The sequence below is a fragment of the Vespa mandarinia genome, chromosome 11 (assembly GCF_050613455.1).
Source record: "Vespa mandarinia isolate Hongniang chromosome 11, ASM5061345v1, whole genome shotgun sequence".
NCBI classification, from domain to species: Eukaryota; Metazoa; Arthropoda; class Insecta; order Hymenoptera; family Vespidae; genus Vespa; species Vespa mandarinia.
The window spans coordinates 4,218,459-4,246,056 of NC_140820.1; the positions used below are offsets into that span (position 1 = coordinate 4,218,459).

At 39.9% G+C, this 27,598-nt stretch overlaps 1 protein-coding gene across 2 annotated transcripts in view; it reads right to left on the reverse strand.

Annotated features, from left to right (window-relative positions):
* The window catches only part of ds (dachsous cadherin-related 1), a 298,517-nt gene that overhangs the window by 23,247 nt on the left and 247,672 nt on the right, over window positions 1-27,598 (reverse strand). For both annotated transcript variants that reach the window (XM_035865262.2, XM_035865264.2), the window contains exons 2-6: window positions 25,773-25,953; window positions 20,217-20,696; window positions 5,193-5,356; window positions 4,681-5,085; window positions 2,319-2,727 (exon numbers count right to left, since the gene is read on the reverse strand). In XM_035865262.2, the coding sequence (XP_035721155.1) occupies window positions 2,319-2,727; window positions 4,681-5,085; window positions 5,193-5,356; window positions 20,217-20,696; window positions 25,773-25,953 (1,639 nt within the window). The remainder of the gene's footprint in view (window positions 1-2,318; window positions 2,728-4,680; window positions 5,086-5,192; window positions 5,357-20,216; window positions 20,697-25,772; window positions 25,954-27,598) is intronic.

Here is a 27,598-nt window from a genome sequence, read left to right on the forward strand (position 1 = left end):
GAGAGAGAGAGAGTGAACGAGAGAGAGAGAGAGAGAGAGAGAGTGCAGGTTGTCCATTCGACCGGTCTGCGTATTAATGGGTAATTAAGGAAGCGCCTAGTCTGCCAGCAGAACTATTCCAGGATCTGAAAAAGGATCGGGATAATAATTCGTGAAGAGAAGGAGAGAGTGAAAGAGAAAGAAAAAAGATCCTCGCGTGCCTCGACGAATTCTCGACGTAGCTAGGTCCCTGTTTCCTTCTCTTTTCCTCTCCCTTTCTCTTCACCCTTCGCGCACACCCGGCCGAAACGTCGTCGACGTCGTTCGTTCGTAGTCCTCCACCTCGTCGACAAGACAAACGATCGACGAGAAACATGCAAACGCGCCGGCATCGAGGGATACCATCGCGGAACAATAAGAAGTATATCGTAGGACGCGTGCTAATGCGTTTCTCGTGTTAGCCGTGGGACCCAACCTTTTCGCTTTTCCCTCCCTTCCCTTCTCGTTTACGTCCATGGCATACGATCCTTCCCAATATTTGGGAATATTCGTTTTGCTTACCGACCTGAATCCATTCTCGTTTGTTTGGACTTTGAAAGATTATGTTAAGATTGTACATTTAAACCAGAAGAAGAAAAAAATAGTCCTCCGTAGAATTTATTTTGTATATTTTTCTTTTTTTTTTTTTTTTTATGAAATAAAATATCCATCGAAGTACTATTGTAAACTATTTTACATGATCGTAAAGTTGAATAAAGGAAAAGAAGAATTCATCTCGTCTTATTTCCTCGTCGTCTTAATTTCGTATTTCAAGTCGTAAGAACGACGCAGGAGCATCTTTTGTCGAAGGATTAACATATAAATACCCGTGGAGGAGCGGACCGATCCTTCCGGCAAGTGTAGGATCCTCCTCTTTATTTTAACTTTTTCCATCGAGCGCAAACAGGCAGTCCGACGAGACCCCCCACTTCTCTCTTTCTCTTTCTCTTTTCGCAAAGAATGCCAGGGTCTGGTCTTGCCACGTACTAAGAATATACACAAATACTTTTACATCGCATGCCAATCAAAGGTATATAACGAGAAAGAGAGAAAGATAGAAAGAAGGATGGACTCGCACGCACACACACACATACACACACACGCGCAAACACATACATATATACAAAGGTATATATATACTTGCACGCAGGCAATTCTTGGGCCAGTTTCCGATGATTCGTTACACGCCGATGAAGCAAAAGCACCACCTCTTACGAGATTATACTCTGATACCCATGACCCAGAGGATACACGAATGCAAAGGGCAAAAAGCGTCACGTACGCGATCGCGAGCACATGCTATCTCACTCACTGCATCTTATTACGTGTCGTTTCGAGAACGCTCACAGTTACTCGAAAGGATGCGTTTCGCGTTGCACTTCGCAATGAAGTACGCATCCTTGTTAATGACACAATCCCCACCTCCTACCAAGACATTCTGTCGTTGCAATTAACACGGAGAAATAAAATCGAATCGTCTCGCTAAATTTGTTCCGTAATTATCCATTGATAGGGCCAGACAATATCAAGTGTAAAGAAGAGATCGAAGAAAGCTTTCAAGATACTTTCTTTGCTGAAATTTCTTTTTTGTTGAGGAAAGCCGATGAAAAGATTTTGCTCGTCATTTATCGTCGAACTTACTCGACACTTTCGCAAACTATAATTTAAAATAATCAACGTCGTCTTTTTACATCGTTAGATACAAAGTTAAGAAACGATTATATATTATTTTTATGCCGAAATATTAACACTTTTTTGCAATCATTTGTGGTTTTGAGAGCCTTCGAAAATTTATAGATTCTCGAGTTTACGATCCCAACACTTTTTGTGGCATTTTAACGATAGATGAGGCAATATAAAATGTCCATTAAGATGATGGAATAGAAATAGATACTAAAGTGTTTATAATGATAAAAAAAGATAAGAGAATCGGATCATTGACCTGAAGAATCATTTCGATGAGATTACTTCCGCAAAATTATTTCTGGGATACTTTATTTCTTCGTCAACGATACCTTCTTATATTCTCCTTTCAAGATCTTTAAGAATCTTTAAGCTATACGCCGATAGCTGTGGGGTAATGGTTCACTTAAGAGTATCCAATTAGCAATAAATTTTCGAAAGAGAGGCGACGTGTATATATTCTATTCGCACGATCTCAATGATAGAAAATTTAAACCGTGTAATCAGACTAGAGATTAGTGATGGAGATATGAATTACAAATGTACCATGGATCCTTTTTCCTTTTTGAATTTTAAAAGAAAACAAAAAAAAATGAAAAAACAATATTTCCTCTTACCTGTATCAGGATCCACAGAGAAGCTACTGTTAACCTGGACGATGGCATATCTAAGTAGAGCATTTTTGCCAAGATCAGAATCGGTTGCACTGACAGAACCAACGATAGTATCGGATGGTAGATTTTCCAATAATTCAAATGCATAAAAATCTTTCTCAAAGCGTGGCTCATTGTCATTGTCATCGAGAACGGATACGAGAACAGAGGCACTCGCTGTAGCCGCAGGTGAACCGTTGTCCGTTGCCAATACTGTTAACGCGTACCGATCGACGCTTTCACGATCGAGCACCTGCGCCAGGTAAATCCATCCGGTGTTTGGACTAATGCGAAACGCCGTGGAACCCTGGAGACGATAACTCAATCTCGCGTTGTTTCCTGTGTCGAGATCCACTGCAGTAACTTGAAGAATCTATTGGGAATAAAATTAACGTCATTGTAAAAAAGATTTATTCGTTAGAAGTCATTGAATACAAATCATTAAATTTTCTTTTTGGTATTTGAGATTGATTATAAAAAGAAAATTTATATGTTAAGTCCTCTTAAACGGATGTTATAAAGGATCAAACGAAGGTTCAAACGTGTTAGTCAAATGTTTCTCATAGTACGAGCGGCCTTATACGAAGAAAGAAAAAGTATCGAATGGAATATGGGGAAGAGAGGAAGAGATTGAGAGAGAGAGAGAGAGAGAGAGAGAGAAGATTCTCGTCAATCCGGTCGTTCCGTATTAATTACACTTCCTCCAGGACCCCGCGAACCCTAAACACATTCGAACCGGTTGATCTTTTTCAGTGAGGGAGTATCGTGCATTAAAAAGGTCAATGAAACTCAAAATATCAAATATGAATATAAGTATATTTTAAAACGTGTAATAACTTAGCGCACCGAGAATGTTAATCATAATTTATGTGAAAAACAAACCCAAAAAAAAAAAAAAAAAAAAAAAAAAGAAAAAAAGAAAAAAAAGAAACAAGTGAAAAAATGGAATAATGAGTGTGTCTATTAGAGGAAATAAACGAATCTGGTAGATTTCTGAGATGAAACTAAAGGTGGAGACGAGGAGGTACCATTAGAAGAAAACCTGACGTGGGAGCAGCCTGCAATGTGTCTAACTGTACGTTATTAGTTCGCACCGGGTGAAGGGTTACGCTCACTGCAGCCAAGTTACTCTTGCTATATACTCTTTCTTTCTCTTTCTCTCTTTCTTTCTTTAGCACTGCCAGCCAAGATATTGTCCAGATAGCACCGACAGCTCACAGATCTGTTTCGCCGATAGATACTACCGATATATACGTGTACACCGGAGAAAGATAAAACGAAAGATCGAGTACCGAAATGAGGAAGAAGGAAAAGGTTCAAGAAAGAGAGAAAGAGAGATAGAGAGGGAGAGAGAGAGAGAGAGATAGAGAGAAAGAGAGAGAAAGAGACAGAGGCCATTTCTATCGCTCCCTCGTGAGCGTTGTATTAAAAATGTGACGTCATTTAACGGGCATATCTCTCAGCGGAGATCTCAGGGTCATTCGTCATCGGGATCCTCGTATTCGGGATTACGTTTGTTCGCTGCTAGTATTCCGAGAGAAATCCGTAGGCTATCCGTCCAGTAGAAAGATCTTCTTCGATGACGATCATTGAAAGAGAAATAGAGGATAGCACACGTTGATGATCATTCTCATCATCTTTCTATACGAGTTCACGTATAGCATATCAAACGAAAGACAGAAGTTTTAAATTTGAAAAAAAAAAAAAAGAAAATTATTTATTCGATCGGGACAAGCGCGGAAAATCATGTACGTATTTAACTTGAGCTCTGTTACCTATCAATCCTATGAACTGACATCTATCTTGCCTCACGTTTCTATCTGGATGATCATGCTATTTCCTATTAATTTCAAAATAAAATTTCTTTCCGCGCAATATTTAAGCTCTTGGTTAATCGAAGCTAATCCCACTTGAGTGAGACTCGATTTAGCTAATTCCTTTCTTAGAGAGTTTGACTTATTCTCTTTCTCTTTTTCTAAAGAATTAATTCAGAAGCGTAATACGAAGACGTCCGACGATTATCTATAAAACACATAACTCGCACCGAATGAAATTACATACTCGGTGAAGAAGACTTTAAGAAACCAAATGAAGAGAAGAATGAAGTTAAGGAGACTCGGACGTTAAGAGGTTATTAACTTCGTTAAGATTCAAAATCTTCCTGCGATTTCTCACCGATCTTTTTAACTCTCTTCGCAAATACATATACGTATACATGCACACACGACGATTTAATACGGACACCCATACATCGTGGAAAAAGAAACGGATTCAACTGGACAAATAAATGGGCGTGTGACGGGCGTGTAATGAAGATTTTTCTCACTTGGGAATCGAGCCTGGCGCCTTCGGGAACCTCCACGTGATACTCGTTCCTCTCGAACACTGGGGGGTTGTCATTCACATCTTGAACCTCCACGCTCAAACTGAGATTCGCAGAGAGTCCTGCACCATCTAAAGCTCTTATCAGGAGACCATGTCTCTGTTGAGTCTCGTAATCTAATCGTCTTGCTAGATAAAGCTCGCCAGTTCGTCCGTCTATGCCAAAGAGATCATTGCTATTTTGTACAAGTACGTAACGGATTGGTAACGAGGGCGTTGAATCTCGATCGGTTGCGTGAGCTACAAAGAGGGCTGTGTGAAGGGGATGAGATTCTGGTACTGATATTCGTAGGCTTACGCTTCGAAAGAAGGGTGCATTGTCGTTCACATCTTCCACTAATACTTCGACCTAATAAACAAATAAAATAACGAATGAATAAATATATAACTACGACGATAATTTCAATCAAATGGATTAGAAAGATATCCTATTACCAAAAGAGAAGAATAACTCACTTGACAATATCCAGTTGAACCACCGTTTCTCGCTTCGACGCTTAAAATATATTTGTCTCGTGTTTCTCGATCAAGAGGTAATCGAATCCTTAACATTCCCGTGTTGGGATCCATAGATAGATCAGGTTCGTCTGTCGCTAAATAAAATCGACTTGGTCGTTCACCTGTAAATATAATAAAAGTAAACGTTAATACTATATAAATTAATTTGATAAATATATAACTTAGTAAGCATTAAGTTTAATAAATTTTATTGTTTGATAAACTCGGTTTTGTGTTTTCGATTATCTTTCATTTCTCATGTAACCGATAAATTCATTCGCTTTGACCAAAACCACTTTCCAAGAAGGATCATCTTAAATGAGGAATAAATAAAAAGGATACAGAATTTTAAATGTTTTCGAACTCAGAGTTTCGGCAAAATGTTAAAGATAAAAGGCACGATACACTCATAGCGTCAAGGTTCGAGGGTTGTTCGTGATGTCAAATCGATTCATTTACTCAGACTCGATTAATGGCTTCGATTTCGTCGGACAAGAGACCCGTACCAGTGAATGCACGAAAAGACTTTTTGGTAGCACAGTGCGTGCGATGTATAACGCCCATAGGGAAAAAGGAACGTCGAAAATGAATTCGACGAGGTGTCCTTGTAACCGACATAACGAACGCTTTGTATCCCGTTAATTTAGCTAATTAGCCATAGTACCATGCTCGTTTGTTAAGTCGGCTCTATCAAAATATGTACGAGCTCGTACGTTGCTTCAACGTCCTGTCCGTGATCGCAAGTAATTTAGCTTAATGAATTTTCTTCGAGAAAGATTGATCGAATAAAAAAGGTATCCACTTTTTTCGATCATTCGAATGTACCGAGTGTTATGTAAATTAACTTAAGAGCAAGTTTCTGATACTGTCGATCCTTCATCGGGACGTCAGATTTATCCGTTTATTTATTAAAATATGATTTTAAAACCTATAGAGAAATAAATACTCCGTAGGTGATCGACAGTTCATCAAATACGGTCTGGAGTTGGACATACTGTGCACGCGTACAGGTAATTGCAGCGATCGATAGATCGATCCTCCACGATTTTGATCCAAATCGGGATCTTCCCTTTGCCGTAAAGCCACAGAGCACGCGCTCTTGTCTTCTCCCTCTCTCTCTCTCTCTCCCTCTCTCTCTCTCTCTCTCTCTCTCTTTCTCTCTCTCTCTCTTACTCCATCACGCTTTCGACAAATCCTGTAGATCTCCCGCGTTGTTCTCGATCTACGTCGACGTATCGGCCGAGTTTTTCTCGTGCGAGTAGTAGAGCGAAAAACTAGGTGGACTTGGAGAACGGTGCCCATGAGAGCAAGAGAGATAAAAGAGCCTTGTCGTAACTGGGCGGTCTAGGAACGATCTCTTCCATTTCCACGATATCGGATGGCGTTCGACGGCAAAGTAGCTTCCCCCTTCGTCACCCTTCTCGTCCTCTTGCTCGACCGTCATCACTGACATCGACTGACATCGGCCGTTCAGCTAGTGTCCTTAAAGATGCTACTCGTTCTCGTACGTGACCGGAATAATTTATTGACCGCTATTTATACTTGTTTTCCTCGTCGCCACCCTTTCCCTCTGACTCCGCCCTATATATACGTGTAACGAATGTGTGTGCCCGTGTCACGACGTGACCGATACGATTCTTGATCCTCGGTCGATTTAATAAAAACGAAAGGATCAATAAAAATTCCAAGTAAAAAGATCTTTGATTTTCTATCGTAGAGATGAACATTTATGACGTAGCCGATAGTCGTTGGTAGTAGTTTAGTTTTTGGTTAAAAGGACCTACATGAGTCTTGTTACTCAAGTCTTTGCGTTGATATTTAAAGGGAAGAAAGACTTGTTCAATATCATTCCCTCACACTCTTTTCGTATCTCTACGGTAAGATCGATGATACAATGACCGTTCACCTTTCATTTTAAAAATCTATAAGATACTTAATCTGTAATGTAAAGTGCAATTTGCCATTACATAGGTAATACTCAAAGTACAATTAATTATCCACTCGACACGAGACAGACGTGATTCCGAAAGAGATCGAAGAAAATCGATGGTTCTCTTTCACGTTCATGGCCACGAAAGACGAATCGTTTTTCCAACACCATCAGTGCATAGAATCGATCTGTTGGGACTAACGAGCGATCGAGCTTATCGTTGAATTGCTATACGTAGTGAGTTTGCGCGAAATCCGCTAGAAGGGCTTGATCGAACGAATAATGATGATTCCTGGTCATCGGAAGGCGGAGAGAATTTTCTGTCTCTCTTTCTTTCTTCATGTCTCCCGAGGGTCTCCTTCTTCTCATCAGGGTGCCATCGTGGGTGTAACGAAGACAAATCGCTCGTGTATTTGATTAATACGCTGGATCCTTTCTCCCGAATATCTCGGTCTCTCTCTCTCTCTCTTTTTCTTTCTCTTTCTCTTTCTCTTTCTGAGAGACCGATGAGCATTCGTGAGGCGAATCGAGAGCGAGTTTTTGCTAGCACCTTGCTCGACAAGAGAAAGAAAGCCACTACAACGTACTCATTACTTATTCTCGCCCTTTCACAACTTGGCTAAACAATGTTTCCTTAACCCTCTTTACTATTATTATTCATGGATATTCGTCATGGGGATGTAAAAATGAAAGTGATTTAAAAATAAAAAAAAAAAGTCTACGTGTCAAAATTTATTAAAATATTAAATTACAATTATAACGTTATAATAATGACAAATATTAAATGTAAAAAATCTATTCGATTGATTTCTATTGTCTTATAATAATTAAATTAATATCAAATATTCAAAACCTCATATGTTCAATATAGAAACAATCCTCAACGATTAGTAACATAATGCCGGAACTTAAGTATATAGTCTGTTTCGATCGGAGTTCTCTTTCCTTATTTACTACCATCTTCATCCTCTTTCTCTTTTACAAAGTCTCTCGTTAGCCCTAGCCGTGTCTCTCGCAGCCGACGTCGTGCCAATCTTTTTTATTCAACCCCCTCTTTACTTTATCTCTCTCTCTGTCTCTGTCTCTTTCTCTCTCTTTCTCGCTCTCTCTCTCTCTCTTTCTCTGTCTTTCTCTCCTTCTTCTTGTCTCCGTTCTCTTCTTTCTCTTTCTCTCTTTCTCAATCGCGCAAATGGAATCCATTTCTAGTTCCTTGACTCCCTACCTATTTCTCTCTCCCTTTGTACCTACCTCTCTCTCTCTCTCTCTCTCTCTCTCTCTCTCTCTTTCTCTCTCTCTCTCTCTCTCTCTGTCTCCTTCTCCCCCTCTTTTTCTCCCTTCTCGTTCAACGTATAACTCTTTCTCCTTTCAGATACCTTGCTCGCCTCGTTCTCACGTGTACGACGCACTACTCTTCTCTCTTTCTCTTTCTTACTCGACGATGTCGGTCGGGAAAGACAGGGGACGTGGAAGACTCTGCAAGGGTCCTTGCGGTAGTACGTTATTGATTATTTATTTTTGTTCTATAGTCTTCACGTGAGTCCACTAGAGGCCACCCTTCTCGTCGACGATCACCATGGGCGTCGAGGTTAAAAATTCTGATAATACCTTTTACCAGATCGTAGCAATTTAAAATAATACGGCTCAATCCTATAATTGTATGTAACTTTTTTGTATATGCCAATTGCTTTTTTGGTTGATCAGGATCAACGTCTAATCAAGATCTAACGTGCAACAGTATCCATTTAGATAAATGAAGATAAGAAGATCACAAGAAAACCGAAAAGTCCATACGCGAAAAGCTGCTCTCCTCGGATCGGACCGTGAGATCTCTTTCTTTGTTTTTCTATCTCTCGAAATCGATTTTTCTTTTTCCCATAACAAGAGTATCGAGCATGTATCGAGCTCGTCTTCCTTCGGCGCCCATGAGTTCTGTTACTCTTGCGTTCGCCGCATCGAGCGTAGATCGGAAAACACGTCGAGTGAGTTTGCAAGGATCGAGAGGAAGAGAGAAAGAGTAGCCTGGTTACTCGGTAGCTACGAGTTCGATCCCGTCGTCGATCTTGGTAAAAAGTTTCTAATTGGTACCGAGTGGTTATATTGAAATCAAGGCGTCGTCCGTTCGACCGGTGGTAAACTGGTTGAAATCATTCGAATGATCACGACGAATGATCTATCCCAGCTTCTCTTCTCTTTTTTTGTTTTTTTTTTGTTTCTTTTTTGTTTTTGTTCCTTTTCCTTTCCTTTTTCTTTCCTGTTTTTTTACTCTTTCCTTTTGCGAGACCGCCGCAGTTTAGACCTCGAATTAGATCGTTCCTTTTGGCACTAGGAAGAACGAAGAGGATGAAAGAAAGAGTGAGAGGAAGAATGTGGAGGGATCGTAAATCGTAAGAGCGCGTTGTACGTCGTCGTTCAGGCTCGTATTTGTCACGGGCTTTAAGCCGTTCCTTCCATCGGCATTACTCGACGACGAGCGCTTATCCTTTATTGTCGCTTCTCGTGTTTCAGAAGCGCCGATCGGAATAATAAACCGGTCGAAACGTTTATCTTTTAATAAAGCACTTCTCCACTTCTTTCTCATTCTTATTTCTTTTCTTTCCAATCGTCTCTTTATCTATTCCAGAACGATCAGCCGTGAATCCTCCCGAAGAAATCGACTTTATCTAAAATGATCCTTTTGACAGAGATGTTCCATTAATCGACCATCACGGTGCGATATCTATCGTCAATTTTAATATCCCAAATATATTTATCGTCTTGCAGAAAATATCATAAGATTTACCTTAAACGTTTCTTGTCTGACAATTAATTGCAAAAAAAAAAAGGAAGAAATAATAAAGAACCATGGATTCCATTCAACGAAATAGTTTCAATAAAATCTGTGAAATATATCGAGAAAAATAATGATGGATCAGTAAGATCCATATCGAATGCGGTGCTCCCTTTTGCATTCCTTCTTCTCTACTCTCTCTCTCGATCTCTCTGTCTCTCTCTCTCTCTCTCACTCTCTCTCTCTCCCTTTGGTAGTTGGGGACGTCGGAGCTCCTTTTATTTTGCTAATTAACTCGTAACGGGCCATCCCATGGACCGAGGTCGACTCGGTGGCCGGTCGTTCTTTCAGGGGCGGCGTCGTCATCACACTGGCTCCCCAACGACGAGAGTCGCGCATTTACGATCGTTCAGGAAAAGGTCGTAATCGCCTACGGTAAATACTTTGTCGCCTGGCCATCTTAACCACCAACACCATGAACATTTTCATCGGCATCATCGTGCTACCCTATCGACGATGAAAGAAGAAAAAGAGAAAAATAAAAAGAAGGGAAAGGAAGAGGAAGAGCCACGGGGGGGAGTCCATTTTGCGAAGCCGTAACCCGCCGAATTACGAGCCATACCGCTCTAAATATGGGGATCGGCCTCTTTCTCTCGCTACCTCCGCTCCTTTTCTCCCACTTTTTTTTCTTATCCTCTTTCTTTTCTTTTTCTTCAGTTTAACACACGCGTGCTCGGCGGCCAGCGCGATCGATTATTCCCGCACGGAGGAATCGTGGAATGTCCCAAGTCGGGTTTTCGGTCCTACGACGACGACGACGACGACGACGAAAGGAACTCTGGAACGTTTGCATAAATCCGTGGATTTTTAATTGGACCGGTAGGCACGGTTATAGCGCTGATCGAGATAGGCACGATCACGTGAAAACGATACCCACTCTCTCTTTCTTTTCTTGCTTTCCTCTATTCCTTTCTCTCTCTCTCTCTCTCTCTCTCTCTCTCTCTCTCTCTTGCCTCTCCCTTTCCCTCTCGTTTCAGAATTTGCACAGTTGTGGACAAGAGAAAAATTTACTTTCTCGTTCGTTAATTAACGTACGATGCACGAGCTAATTGCATGTACAAGTATCTTTCGATATTGATTTTTCTTCGTTCAACGTCGAATTGCGTAAGATCGTGATTAGTAATTAGGTTTAATACAATCGACAATTATTCTCGCCAATAGAATTGGGTGTGTGGACAATTGATTTCGTAAAAGTGATTGATACTAATTCGTATTTAAAACTAAAATCAATGTAGTTATTAAATCGGCCAATAGAAGGGGAAATCGTTTTATATGGGAGGGAGTTAGCCTGATCTTGTCTCGTAAAGCCTCCTAGCGTCTATGTGCCACGACACGTCAATATATATTCCTTAAACGAATCGACGTAGGATTGAAATGTGAGGAGAGGGTCGCGAGTCGGCTCGGAGAAAGCCGGATAGGCTCGAGAAGGAGAAGAAGACTCCAGTGAGAAGGGAGGGGAAAGAAAGAGAGATAGAAGAGAAACGAGACCCCCGTCAACGACAACGTTCCTTTACTCGCGATATCGCTTCTTCATCGCATTCATCGCGTCGCTCGACTCAACCGCGATCACGGGCTAATCATCATTATTTAATTACGAGATTGTTTTTCCCTACGTGGCGAAGAGTGTCGCCTCGTCATTCGAAAGGAGCGTGCTTTGAAAAACTCACCCGTGTTTTCTGTATTCGAGTAAATTTGAAAAATTGCTTCACGTCTCGTACATATATATATATATATATATATATATATATATATTTAGACGTATGTATATATGTGTACCATACGTACGTACGCATGTAGGAATGTTTTTAATTTTCTTTTCAGAAATAAAAAGAGAAATGAAAAGGGACAGAGGTGGAGGGGTTGGGAGGGTTTCCTGCTGTAACCATGGTCAAAAGCGTTCCATATAACGCGATCACAAACACGAACGAAATTGTCTTAAAACGATGTAGGATTCGTGCAAGCGTGCATCGGAGTGCACAATAGTGCAAGAAATGTACGCTCGCATTGGAGATCGGTAAACAAACGAATAGGGCTTCGTACATGCGTAAGACGTCCTGGAGTAGGACGCGGCTAAATGGTCGGCTGTGTTCGCTCGAGAAAAAGGAGAAGAAGGAGTAGAAGGAAGGAGAAAGAGAGAGAGAGAGAGAGAGAGAGTGAGAGAGAGAACGGAAGAGAGTCCCTAGCAAGACGCTGCACCGCAAGAAAGACAAGACAATGGACGGCGACAATAAGGCTGCTGGGCATCCAACGACGCGAAAATAAATTAAAATGATGCTCGACATTAGCTAGCGCGAGCCTACCACCGACGATCTACTACTATCCCTTCGCAGGAAGGATTTCTTTGCTACACGCTCAAAACTCTTCGTACATGGCTCGGCGACGTTGTCTTACCAACTTGGGGCCTCCTAGGATTCACAAACCTATTCGACGTGTATTCTTAACAACGGAATGAATAATACTCATATCCTTTGGCATTGTTATTAATTTATAAATATTCTAATTGTGAAACATGAGCGTACGCTTTAAAGTTTATCGATTGAATTTAAATTCGTTCAATTCGAAGTATCATCGAAGTATTTCGAACGGTTCACCTCAATTACAAGAAAAATCAAAGCGCGTGAAAACGTTCAACGATCTCGACGAGTTATCTTCCTCTTTCCCCGCGAGGGAACAATCTCATCTAGTATTACCCTGTGGTAATTCTCCCTCGTCGAAATTCCAAAGTGAGGCACGAGCGTAGAGAGAGAAAGAGAAAGAGAGAGAAAGAGAAAGAGAGAGAAAGAGAGATAGAGATAGAGAGAGAGAGTTGGGATCGAAGCGGTGCAAGATATCCGATAGGAAGATAGAAAGAGAAGGGAAGAGAGAAATGCATCAGTGTGTGGAGAAAGATGTACATATAGCTATATATGCGCACCGTTAGTAAGATAGGGAGAAAGAGAGAAAGAGAGAGAGAGAAAGAGAGAGAGAGAAAGAGAGAGAGAAAGAGATAGAGAGTAAGAGGGACGGAGAACGTCTGTGCTAGCGGCGATGGTAAACGGCGATAACGAGGCGCGAGATAAGGGTCGAAGAGGTGCATCATATACGAAAGAGGGAGGGAAGAAGGGAGAAAGGAAGGGAAAGGGAGAGAGAGAGAGAGAGAGAGAGAGAGAGAGAGAGAGAGAGAGCCGGTCTATCGTTGGCCTTTTACAACATCTAGGATCGCGGCATATGCACCGTATCTTTGGCGTATCTATACACATATACAAACACATACTATTATACTCTCACACATATATTATACTCTCACATGCACGTGGATTTACGTCGTAAAAGTAGCCGTGATTTCTGCACGCCCGAGTGTACTTTTTTCGTCGTAGCCACTGCGGTAGTACAAGGCGAATCTTCCAATAACCAGCGATCGTGCTATAGGTATACGTGTATATGTGTAAGTGTATACGTGCGAGGGAGAGAAACGCTTCGTATACGGTCCAGACGAGATACCGAGGCGTACCGAGGTGCGCGCGCTTCGGTATATCTTACGAGCATCTAAGGATTCCACCGATTCACCGATGTACTCGGTTTTTGATTTTTCCTTCCCCGAGAGAGCAGCCCCGATCTCACGTTGTTACCTTTTTCAAATCGATCGTCGCTTCCTCTTTTACTTTTCCACGTATTCCTTTTTATGTTTCTTTTTTTCTTTTTCCGCCCAACCCCTCCCCCCCTTCTCCACCCATCCCTACCCCCCATAATCTTTAGAAACATCTCGTTCGATCTATTTTGAAATTTTGGTCGAACGAAAATGTTCTATTTATAAGTATTGCACCGGGAATGAATTCAATGTACTGAATAAAATCTGATAATGATGTGATAAAGTACGGTAGAAGATACGGGAAAAGATTTGAGATGAGCTCTCGAAGCAGAAAGACCAACCACCAAGGTCCAGCGTCGCGGTACTTTGCCGAGATGCCACGAGGTCGTCCCTCTCGAGCGGAGAGAGAACGATTTGCATCAGGCAATAAACAGCCGCTGTCGAAAATGATATAAACGGGTGCTGAGGCCCGCCGAGCGAAACCAACTGAGATTATCATACGTGCTCCGAGCTTCTTTTACTCTCCCTTCTATCCTCACCCTTCTCGTCCTAATCTTTTCTCTTGGCGATGTTAATACGTAAGGAAAAGGAATAACGAAAAATAGTTTCTTGATCCTAATTGAACTTGTATCGATCCATAAAATACTAAAGTAAATAAAAACGTAAGGATATTTAGGTATGTGCGTATAAAAAAAAAAAAAAAAAAAAAAAAAAAAAAAACACTTTTTAAACGTAGAATATATTATCCTTTTTACTATAGCAGGAAACTTAATGGACATGAACTCGAACGAATTACGAGACGTGCCGATCGTTAACGATATCCTCGATTATGTAATTTCTCTCTAATTAATAGAGTACGTTTACCTATACATTACATATAGGAATTCCAGAAAGTAATCGAAATACGCATGGTTAACAATCGAAAAGAAAGATCGTTATTGCTGATCGAATCTTATTCGATTTGTAACCTTTCTATATCGAAACGGTCCAATTTACTTTCCGAACGTGATGGTAATTGAATCGGTTTGATTCTATTTAAATTCTTTCCACTTCAAATTCTATGTGCCGAAAGAGGATAGACATATATACATGAAAGAGAGAAAGAGGAAGAGGGTGGACAAAATTCCGGGAACGAAGTTACGCAAATCAGACCGCGAACATTCGTCGTTGCACGACTAAAAGAGAGAGAGAGAGAGAGAGAAAGAGAGAGAGAGAGAGAGAGAGGAAAAGAAAAAGAAAAGAGACTCGTTGCTATCTCGAAACGCGGATCTTTCAGCACGGAACTCTTCGAGAGCTCTTTCGCTCGAGATGCAGAGAGTCGAGGATATTCAGCAAGGAGTTTCGTGGACTCAACCGAGAGACGACGGTCGCACGAAATTTGCAAGTCCGGTGAAAGCACGACGCTAATGTAAGATGAACAAAATTATTGCGATGAACGAGAACTTTGAAAGGAAATTGCATTCATATAATACAATCTCCTACGATAAGAATGTTTTACTGATAGGAATTTTAATAAAAAAAAAAAAAACAGTCGTACTCATTGGAATCTGTCAAACTTATATTTGTATAATCCACCCTCGTTTAAACGATCATTTCGCGCAGAAGAAATTTAAGAATGGATTTTAATCGGCAATGAAAAACGTAGTTTGATCTTTATAGTGATCGTTAAAACGAACGAAAGGATATGTCGCGTATAAATAATTTCGAAGAGAGGAGACTCGATCGTCCGTCTCTTTTTTATCAGTACAAAAGAAATTCGATAAAAAAAGGATCTCGTTTTATCTCACTCCTTCTCATGGAAGACAGTAAGATGACGAGACTTAAGTACATCAGGTTAGAAGGGTAAAAAAGGATCGAGCTTTTACGAGATGCGATAAATAAATGAAATGTCTCTTGTCATGGAATTAAAATTATCTCGGAATATAAAACGGTGCTAATACAATCAGCATTAATCCAGAAGAAGGATCCAAGGTTCTGATCGTGTCGAAATAATTATCTCCGCCTAGCATTCTCCCAAACCCTTTTTCCTACTCCTCGTGTCGGCATGAACAACCAATTAGAGGAACGGAATCGCTTTCTGATAGATATATTTGTCGTTAATGTTATTGTTACCGATCGCAATCGATACGCAATCGGCTCGATCTACGAGATTTCAATTATATTACGACGTTTTCGCTATCGTGGAATTTACGAAGATACAAGAGAGAAAGATAATAACTGTGATCGACATGAATATTCGAGTTGAGAAATTTCTATGTCGTGCGCATGATCGTGAAAAAAGAAAAGAAACTTGTTCGTATTTGATTTTTTATTAATAGTACCGATGAATATTGCAAATCATAAGAATTTTTCTTTAACTTAAAACGAACCGGTTTTTCTTTTCCTTTTTTTTTTTTTTTTTTTTTTTCTTTATGACGTACGATATGAAACCTTCACACTTTCACATTGTTTACAAAAATAAACGAGATTAAAGTCGAAATTTCTCTCACGAAAGGAATCGTCAAGTTTCACATCGGCAATCCCTCGTATCTCATTCCACGTCGAGAAAGAGTAGGAGGAGAAGGAGGAGGAGGAGGAGGAGGAGGAGGAGGAGGAGGAGGAGGAGGAGGAGGAGGAGGAGGAGGAGGAGGAGGAGGAGAAGAGGGATCCGGTGAGGCTGAGGGACCTCAAAGGCGAACGGAGCGGCGATATTTAAAGCGTATGCAAAGAGTGCAGCTCCATAGCAGCTAGCAGTTCTCTCATGGTGGAAAGAGAGGGGCAAAAAGTCTTGGACAATGGCGGCTTACGTTCGGCTGCCCGGAATCCGACTCGCGACGATTTATGCGACCTCGACAACGACGACAACGACGACGACGACGACGACGACGACGACGACGAGGACGGTCCTGCACCTTCTTCTCATCTTATTCCTCTTTTCCGTCTACCCTTTTCAGCAGCACACGAGGCGCATTCTCTTGGGACGAAGAATCTCAGCCTCCGAAAAGTACGAAATACTGCCAGTTCGGATGGAATCTCTTGCCCTCGACGGTTGCCACCATTTTAACCAGTATTTTCGATTAGCTCGGGGAACTTTGAACACGAACGACCAAGACGGACATAAAAGAGGATATTTTGCGAGGACTACTTTTATATCCTTTTTTCTTTTTTTCTTTTTTCCCTCCTCCTATTTCGAAGAAATAATGTGCGAAGTTTAAAGTACGATGAAAATGGAATGGATTTGAGATCGACTCTCTTACGAGACTTACGATCGTTACGGGAAAGTTCGTCGAAGCGAGAATACGAGTAGAGCGATCGTTATGCGATTACGTTATATCCTTAACGAAGACGCTTGTTACCGTCGTTATCGTACCTTCCGATGTACTCCGAAACGATTCGGAGAAAGGAGCCTCTCGTTGCTTTCGATTCGCACATCCGAGAGAAGAGACAAACTATCGTCGTGTACGTCCATATCGATCTTGTTTCGTGTCATGGGTGTCATGGGATTCGATCATGATTCCTTTTACTCGAGAACGTCAGAATTTCTTTATCGTATAAAATACTCTTCCGAATGATTGAGATTTTTCTCTGATATTTTTCGAATAAACCGTACCAGGTATATTCATCTCAGATAATAATCGGTCCGCGTAAAGAAACTATCGTATTTTCTCGCTATTTTTCGTGACCATTTAGAATTTCTAAGGAGTTAGGAGCGGCCGCTCGTTTCGAGGATAAGATAAGACTGGCCTCTCATCTACAACCGATCACGGACCGATCATTTTCTCTCTCTTCTTTCTCGAGGTGCTATAAACTCGGCCGTAAAATGAAAGCCGTTCCTCATTTTGTCGCGAGGTTTTATGGAAGGATACAGTATCCGGCATGTCCACCGTTCGAACGACGCACCCAATAAGGACTTCGTCTACTTCCAAGTGTTTTTAAGTATCGACCTCGAGGGGACAAGTATCGCCATCGGTTTTTCTCCATTTCTAGAATACCCTTTATTTTATTTTCTTCGTTAGTTGGTAGTCGAAACAATCGAATTGTTTCCCAATAATTTCAAGATGATTTAAATTATTTGAGCCTCCAAAACATTGACCAATGATAATTTACCGAACAATATTCCTTTGTCCCTTATCATATAGACTTTTCCCATTCCGTTCTTTCTCTTTCCTTTCATTTGGAGAACGAGTTCGTGTTCATTGGAACAGGTGTCGTAAAATGGGTGGGGAAAAGATTGGTGAGCATCGATGCGAAGCGGTGCGTCTGAGTATAGTGCCTTGTGCGCGAGTGCACAAACGTTCGCCGGCTCCCTTCAACTTTAATCTGATAATCTGATTGGCTGCTGTGTGTCAAATATTGCGAACTCGCACGCCGAGCCGCATCTTCTCGCACGAACAGGTTCTTGTACGGACGCGTGGCCCTCTTCTCCTTTCTCTCTCTCTCTCTCTCTCTCTCTTTCTCTCTCTCTTTCTCTCTCTCTCTCTCTCTCACACAGTGTGTGTCTCATCATCGGTTAAAATCGACGATTCGATCCAGAAGATATCAGCAACGGTGGATAAATGGAACGATCTTACTTAAATGGCAAGAGTTGAAGCGTTTCGGTAAAGAAAATGTAAATGTAACTTACTTTAGGTAGACGTGTTCGTTTCAATATGCATGAATTGCATTTTTCGAATAAACGTGCAAAAATTTCATCATTAACGATACCAATGATCGTAACGTTGCGTAAAATTCTTAAATAGAAGTAATTAAAAGGAAGCATTACCATAAAACTCGTTTTGAAAAGCACATTTCGTTATTAAATTGTGTTATATTTTCAATAAAAAAAAAAAAGAAAGAGAAAGAGAGAGAGAGAGAGAGAGAGAGAGAGAGAAAGGAAGGTGGATAGTTCTTTCTCTCTTTCTCCTCTTTCGCAAAAGTATTCGCATTGATATGCAAGAGGTCTGCATATGCGGGCCATGGCGGTCGAACAATACGACCACCACCGGTAAGGCACCACCGTGTAAACTATCCACCATTGTCGGGACTATAATGTACTGTGAAGCCGTGCTCGATGCACGCCGAGACACTTTACACGGTGCACCGGGTATATGGCGCGGTGAGCGCAGGTCGTGACGCGCCGTATCTTGCATCGGATGTACCACCAGTGTGGAAACACGGATACGTACCTCTCATCCTCCCTCCTTTTTACCTTTTACCTTTTCCTTTACGTACCTCACTCCCTATACCTCCCCTCCCCCCTCCCCCAGTTCTCCCCTCTTCCCCCTCCCCCATCTCCCACTACACCCGCTTTACGAATCCTACGTGATACATCAGTACGGACCAACTCATCTACTCATCTACTTATTCCTTATCCCTTTTGTCATCTTATTCTTTCTCCTACCTTATGAAATTATTTTCTATGAAAAATTTATCTCTATCTTCATTCGGTCCTAAATATTCGATCGATTTAAAACTCAAGTCAAGGATGTTTCTTCGTTAAAAATCTATAATCCCTATGAACGAAATTAACTTGTTCGAGTTTGAAAATTAAGGAAAAAAAAAAAATCGTTGAGTCAGGCAATCCATCAGATTTTCTAAGTTAGTTGGTTGAAATAAAAAGAAAAAGAAAATGAAAGAAAGAAAGAAAGAAAATGAAAGAAAGAAAGAAAGAAAGAAAGAAAGAAAGAGACGCAGACCGACGTAGGTAGGACGACAATGCAAGCTTAAATTACTCGAATGGAAGTCAAAATGGGGTCGTTACCAATAAGGAAAACTGCGAATCCTGTGGGCACGATGCAAATACGAAGACCCGTGACGAGCATGGCGCGTTATCCTTACGACGCGTTCCACGTTGCTATCACGTTGAATAGATATTCTCGTATGATTTACATGCCGTTTGCTCATACCAAGACCTCTTCCCTCTCCTATCGTATCCATGTTATACAGTGAGGAGAACGAAGGAGAGGAAGAAGAGAAGAATATTCTCGAGCACAAGCTCGTTTTCCTACGATAGTGTATCGTGCTTTGCACGTGCTTGTAGGTATACCGAATCGCCACGTAGGCGTTCTCGCATCCTCCTCCTTCTCTTCCTCCTCCTCTCTTCCTCTTCATCGTTCTCGTCGCAGACCTCTTCGTATCCTCTCTCGTGACGCGACTATGCTAACGCGGTAGCGCCGCGCGTGGAATACGTTTTCGTGGTATTTGCGAGACCTAGCTCGAGGAGAAGATGCTAACGCGCTTCTAAAACTTTTTAGATTACTTCTTTTATGAACGGAAAGTATTCTTGGATCTTCCCGATGACCCCCGGAGCTATGGCGATTACGAGAGGAAACTACTTGAGACGATGATCGCTCGAGTTACGTGCATAGCGCGCTGCATATTTTTTTTCTTATCTTTTCTTTTCTTTTTTCTTTCTTTCTTTCTTTCTTTTACTCTTCAGATATTATCTAAAATAACGGAATATTAATCTTGAACGTTCACGTGATTCGTTTAGAAACGCAATCAAAAGAGGAACGAACAAGTTTAACCATCTATAATATCACGTAACTTTAAAACTGTATTTGTTAAATATGATTTCATTTTCTTGATAGAAAATTAATTACTGATTGAAAAACTTAATATATTTTAACTATATTTATAAGTTTCAAATTTGTTAAGGACAAATGAAAATGTATAAAAGGGGCATAGCATTGAACGTACCTGGTAAAGATGACGTAGATACGGTGTCCTTGATACCTCCAACGACAGTACTTTGCGGTTGGTTTTCTTTAACGGAGAGAACGTAACGTGGTCTCTCGCAAGTCGCTATCCTGTGTCCTGGAAGGGACATCGTTATCCTAACTTCCGCATCGACGGTACTTTTCAAGCCAGCTGCGTCAGTAGCTGTGATATTGAGTTGGTGCAAAGCCGATCTCGATAGAAGACTCGGCCTTGAAACATGAAGTTCACCTGTATTTCGATCTATCCGAAATATTCCAGCTTCGTTACCGCTGGTTATTCTATAAGCAACTTGTCCAAATAATCCTGCATCGAGATCACTGGCTACTACCCTTAAAATTGGCCCTTGAAACGGTGCATCGCTTCTTAAAGTCACGTTATATTTCTGAGGTTCAAATATCGGACTATTGTCGTTCACATCGGTTATTTGTACGCGGACGATTGCTATTGTACTAAGACCACCTGAAATCAAAAAGAAAAATACTTTGTTAATGGATATAATTAATATATCCATGTTTCATTTAGAAGGATTTAGGAACGATTGGGATGTATTATACATTCGGATATTACTTTGATACACGCGAAACTGGCCCTTTTAATTTCACGCAGCCAAACGCCGAGATGAGTCCATTTTCGTTGGTTTCTACAGGGAGAAGAATACGAAGACATCGACGGTTGATTTATATCGCCGATATTTAAACGCGGTGCTCAACTTCGTAATATTTAAAAACTCTGAATCATTTAAAGTTAAATTTAAAACGTTTAAAAATTGTAAATCCTCGTGATCTTATATGCAATACATAATCATTGTACACGCAATGTCAATGGAAAATGTAACTTAAATCAAACTATAGAATGAAGAAATTTTATAAAGGATATAATGGTTTCATGTTAGAGTTTTTAGCAACCTCTGAGCTTGTTCTACGCCCGCATTCGTTCGAACGTTTTACAAGGTAAGAAAATTTCATGCTCAGTACGAATGCGCCGAATTGTGCACGCACAAAGTTAAGAAGAGGAGAGGGAAGAAATACGAGTACGACAATGTCGAGAATAACTGCGGTGGGAGTTAAGTCTCGAAGATTTATGATGCCGGTGTCAATAAAGTCACCTCCGATGTCGTTGTGTCCGTGCTCGATGTACTCGCCTTGGAACTTGATACACCCCTGAGTCCTTCGAAAACACCTAACCATTCCCTTTTGCCGCCCTTTGATCCTACGTACGTTTGGGATTTGTAAAAAGATCTTGCGATTTTTTCAATTAACTGCATGAACGTATTATTACAAAATTCCAATTAAACCATTTGAAGTTTCATATTACAGATTAAATCCCGCTAAACGTTAATTCACGTTGTTTGTTCGAGCTTTATATTTTTTATTCTAAGAATTCGATGAAGGATCTCTCGCGCTTCGTTATTCGAGAGAATGCAAAGATTTGGTTGGTCTTTTTGCGAGCAAAAGCCAGCTTGTTTTCTTCTTTTTTTTTCTTTCTTTTTTTGCCAGTAAAAGGTTCCCCACCCTGGTGAAGACACTGTGGTGGTCGAAGGTTCGAGGGACGAAAGGGAGAAGACTTGCCCGTTGACGCATGACTCCAATGACACTAGTACCTATAAATCTTCTCCCAGCTCGGAGCTCCTTCGAGCTCTCGAGTCCATACATTACTATGAGTTACGGGTGTAAACCGTTTAAACATCGGATTACCCGATTTACATACTGTCTTTTGATATTAACACTTACCCCTCTCCTTATTTCTCTCTTTCTCTCTCTCTCTCTCTTTTTCTCTCACACAGATATACATATATACACATAAAAACATATACATTTGTGCGACACTCTTCTTCTATAATCAGAAGATTCCATATTACGGTCAAAGCAATCGACCTATGATTATACGCTCGTGATAAGGATTATTTATCACTTTATATTTTATGCGACTGAGGTAATCCTCTTAATTGGATTAAGGAGACATTCTTAAGTTATCGTTTTCGATTAATCAAAACTGGTGGATCATTATCAACTTACGTTGTACAATTGGAAATATGATTTTTCATTATCATTGAACGTCTTTCATTAAGATAAGATATTTTTTTTTTCCTTTCTGTTTCTTTTTTTTTTTTTTTTTCTTTTTGTAAGCTTCTCTTCAATGGATTTTTTCCAACTGTCGAAGAAGAAGTAGTACTTATATGTAAATGTGATAGAGAAAGTGAGACGAAGGAAAAAAGTGGTCGGCTGATTGGACTCGAAAAAAGGTACGACGGTAGGCAGGATTCTAGTGATTTATGACGACTTTGCTCGAAGTAAATCTCGTAGTTTCGTTCTCTACGCCGACATTATTTGGCTCGATAAGAGGATTTCGATGTGAAGTGAAATAAACAGTAATCGCAAGGAACGAATATATGATTAAATAAAAGGAAAAAGAAAAAAAAATATATATATATATTCAAAAGGAAAAAAGAAAAAAAAATCAACTATTCGCATGAAATTCGTTCGAGAATGTACATAATCGCATAACTTTCTTATCGAAAAATAACATGAATTGCTTTAAATATATTATTAACAAATTAAGATTCGCATTTAATTTATATAACATATAATTCTCATATAAATTCTTTTTTTTTTTTTTTTTTTTTTTTTTTTTATTTTGTTATCCTTTCTTCTCTCTATTTTCTAACTCCAAACAAAGTAACACACTCCTCGAGGTGATCTTATAAGCGCGTGTACGATACTCCGATGGTGCGGATCTCAGCGCGTGATTCAAAGCAAGCTCGCTCGTAGGTAATAATTATCGATCACCACCGCGTATCCAACCGTTATCCTTCGCCATTAACGCGAGATACAAGACGAGACTCGGCTTCGACTTATCGTCGGCCTTTCCGCTCGATTATTGTCGAAGAAGCAATAGGTTAACTTTCCTAGTTCTCGTAATCTCGAGAACAACGATCTACGTTCATTTTTTCGACTGTTCATATCATATCCTTTAACTTCGAATATATATATATATATATATATATATATATATATCTCCTTTGTTTAGAATCTTTATATCAGTAACATTAATTACCAATCTTGCATCTCCTTTATATATACGGACTTTCAATTTCTCCTTATTGTATTATCTTTTAGATTAATAAATAAAGTATATAATTTACATAATAGATATTATTAGTTCGAAAGAAAGTTTAAAAAAATTATTTACGACATATTGTTAAAATGGTCTATGTTCGAAATTTATCCTGTTTTTTTTTTTAAATTCCAAAGATATATCCCTATGGAAATAAATGTACGACAAAAACAGGTGCAATAATACACTGACCTATATAATTTCATTGGATAACCATTGACTTATATGAAATTCTAAAATTTATAATCGAATAAATTTGATTAAGTATTATGACGAAAAACTTGGAAATTTTTACGATCATAATCGCAAAAAAGAAAAAAATATTTTCTCTCGTCATTTTCGATAGAGATAGAATGTTTTAATATTTTATAGAATGTTCGAAAAGTCTTATAGAGATAAATGATGTCTTTTAAAAATCTGTATGTAAAAACAAAAAAGAAATAAACAATTTAGAAAATTACTTTATAAAACATTACATCCGATACGATTTTATATTTCTAAGATGGAAAAATTTCTCTAATCTTTTTGCAAAAGCTACGTATAGATTATAGATAATTCTACTATCAATGAAAATTCTATCGGCAGAGAGGAATTGATGTGCATCAGTGTCTTACACCTTTTCGCATGTGTAGCTAAGAGCAAACAGGAGCATGAGCGATCGAAGAGAGAGAAGGAAAGGTAAGAAGAGTACACAGCATGAGACGGAAATGAGTAGTGGTAGTGGTAGTAGTAGTAGTAGTAGTAGTAGTAGTAGTAGTAGTAGTAGTAGTAGTAGTAGTAGTAGTAGTAGTAGTAGTAGTAGTAGTAGTAGTAGTAGTAGTAATAGTAATAGTAGTAGTAGTAGTGAGTAGTGGTAGTAGAAGTAGTAATGTCTAGTAGTAGTAGTGTTGGTAAGTATACGTTGCTTCGTCAGTGGGTGATATAAATCACGCGAGAAGAAGCGCAGCCTCTGCACCGGTCCATTCCCCTCTCTCTCCCCTCCCCTCTCGTTCTCCCTCTCATTCTCTCTCTATATCTCTTTCTCCCCTCTCATTCTCTTTCTCGCAAAGAACGTTCCTACGCGCGACGAAGATCGCCGTCATATCCGGGCGCTTTTCTATTGTGTATCTCGTGTTCACCGGCACAAACTTCGATCTCTATGTGTGTGACATTACTAGTACTTGCGCGCGTGCACACGTCGGACAATCGTATCGATAACGAGCGACAATTACGGTACGAGCTACGAGTACATACATACGTGCCTATTTGCAAAACGGCGCGAAGTTGCGACAATGGGATACGTGCAGCTTCTTTCTCAGACTCTCCGTTTGTTCGTGTTCTGCTCTTTCTTTCTGTCCTTTCTCCTTCTTGGAACTAAACGCATACATTCAAGTATACATATCGATACGTATAACATTGATAGTTATGTAAAATCATTATTACATAAAGTGATAAGAAATAATAAAACGATAATTATTTATATAAAAATTCGTAATTGATTCGATTTTAAATATTCGATAATATCTGGAAAAATAATTATATCTATTACGGATAGTTCGAATTAATTTATAAAATGAGAACTTGAATAGATATATTTCTCATAGATTCAATATAACGAGCACGTATATAAAAGTTTTTTCTAACGTTAACATTTTTTTCCTATTGAAATATTATATCATGAAAAAAATATTGTTTTAATATTTTGTGATTATTAAAAGGAGAAATATTTGCAATTTAAAGTTTAGAAGATTAAAAGGAAAGCTTGTCGTTCTTACGTAGCGCCAGGACATCTTACGATCAATGGGATCGACGGTAAGCTAAGCAGTACGTTTTCCCATAAGAAGAAGAAGAACGTATTCCATTGAAAATGTGTACAGAATTCAGCGGCGACATAAATCATAAAGCCTATTACAGGGCTACTAGATGTTGGCGCGGCGATAGCCACCTCTCACGCCTCGCTCCTTTTGCTCTTACGTATTCTCCTCCTTCTCTTCTTCTTATTCTTCTTATTCTTCTTCTTCTTCGTTGCGTGTATTCTCCATATCCTTTTTCTCTGTCTTCCTCCCTCTCTTTCTCTTTGGTATCGGTGCGGCTCACCTGCCCGATCGCGTGTTCCCCGTGTGAGAGCACGCGGAGGAATAAAAGCTACATACGAGCATCAGGAAGAAAGCATTGTTCGCCCGCAGCGTTCAACGGCCAGGTCGCGTTCGCCTATTTTGGTTAGACACTCGGCAAACTTGCTCGCTTTGGAGCGCTAAAAGCGCTCGATAAATCGCTTAACAAATTGACAAGGCTTAACTGGTGTATGTCGCTCGTAAATTATCATGATAGGATTTAAACTTTCTAGGATATATAGTCCACGTCGATACTCATCTAAGTGACGTTCTTGAAATTTTTAATATCCGTAATGTAATAGTAAATATAAAGTTTCTTAAAACTCACCTCTATCGGTGGCGATGACAGGAATCTCGAGGTAGGGAGCAGTTTCTCTGTCGAGCATTGCTCTCACGCAAATGTCTCCGGTATCACTACGTGCTTGAAGCAACTCGCTTTCCAATCTTCCGGCTGCCAAAGTATAATTCACCATCGCGTTTACTCCGCAATCCGGGTCGGTAGCTTGTACCTGAAATCAAAGAAAATAAATTGAATTAGCCGGTGTAATAAATATTAAAGTATTCGCGATTGAAGTCTATCATTTAAAATAAATGTAAATTAATAGCGTTGTAAAATGTTACCAATCCTCCTCTGACTTTTCTTTTCCTTAGTATACATCGTACAACAACGAGAAGGGGATGAGACAAAAGAAAGTAGTATGAGAGATGACGAAGAGAGCCGTGTCATCGGGAACCACCTTTCGAAGGTGGAGTCGTTCGAGTCGAAGTACTTCGTTTAATTTCTCTTAACGTTCTTGAAACGGGATACCTACAGGGCCCTTGCAGAGAGGTGGTCCATTCGTAATCTGGACCCGGTGACTAATTTGCGAGTGGCTCCTTTCGGTCTTCCTACCCCCAAAAAAAAAAAAAAGTATCTACCGCGCGAGACGTTACTGGACGGACGTGGAGGCGGTGATGGACGCCTCCGTTGCGTTCACCACCGCTCGTTTATTTATGCGAGGATTCATCGTCGACTCGAAGAAATTCGATGGAAGAGATCCTTTTGATTTCACGAAAATCCATACTTCTTTCTTTCCCGATTATAAGATTTACATATCGTTCCTTTATATAAACTTATTCCTAACTTTATTCGATTATCTGTATCGATCATAAAGTATAAAGATGTGATCTAAAAAAAAAAAAGAAAAAAAAAAAAGAAAAAAAAAATAGATGAATTATCTACTTAGTTTGAGAGTATTAGAATCGATTCGAAGTGTGATTAAAAGGAAAACGTACGATGTACGAGACTGTAAATTTATCCAACCGAGACGTAATTTGTACGACGGTGGTAGTCCTCTCGTCTGCCGACGTAGAAGAAATCGAGCCTCGCAGAGAAAAAGGGTGGGAGAGGTAACATAAAAGATAGAAGAGAGAAACAAGTTGCTGAACGGTAATGAACCCCTTAACCTGAGCGAGTCGCCTTAATGACAGTTTAAAGTTTCTTCTCGCGTTCGAGATATCGCTAGTACGATCTAACTGCGATATTCTTGAGTACTCAGGATACGCCCTGAGTTGATACGAGAGCATCGAATCGCTTTCTTTCGATCTGATCGGGGATCGTACGTCGATGATCGATTACTTCGTTACGAGCTATCCAAAGAGAAAATAGGAATATCGCGACGTGAGGTCTCCTTCTCCTATGATAGATATTTCCTTTTATCGGTAAGAAAACAAAAAGAAGAAGAAAAAAAAAGAGAGAGAAAGAGAGAGAGAGAGAGAGAGAGAGAGAAAGAAAAAAAATGAAAAGAAAAAAAAGAAAGAAATGTAAACGTTCGAAAGGAAATCAAACGAGTAAACATCTCGACCGATGAACTTTCCTTTTTAAAGAAATATTCTTGGTACGTTTCGAGAACGTAGATACGAGATACGATAAAATGTTGTAGAGGATCGAAGAATGTTATTTACCGGGGAAGAGGGGTAGTTACTAATGAATGCGATTGTGAGGATAACCTGTTTCGCGAAGGACGTCCTACTCCTTCGGCGACTACGCCACTCTTACTGATCTTAGTGTCGTACTACTCCTTGTGGAATGACAACACGTTAGTATTGTGTTTATTAAAACAACTCAAGCTTTAAGTTATCGTAAGGCAATCTATTTCTAGAGTGAAAACTAAC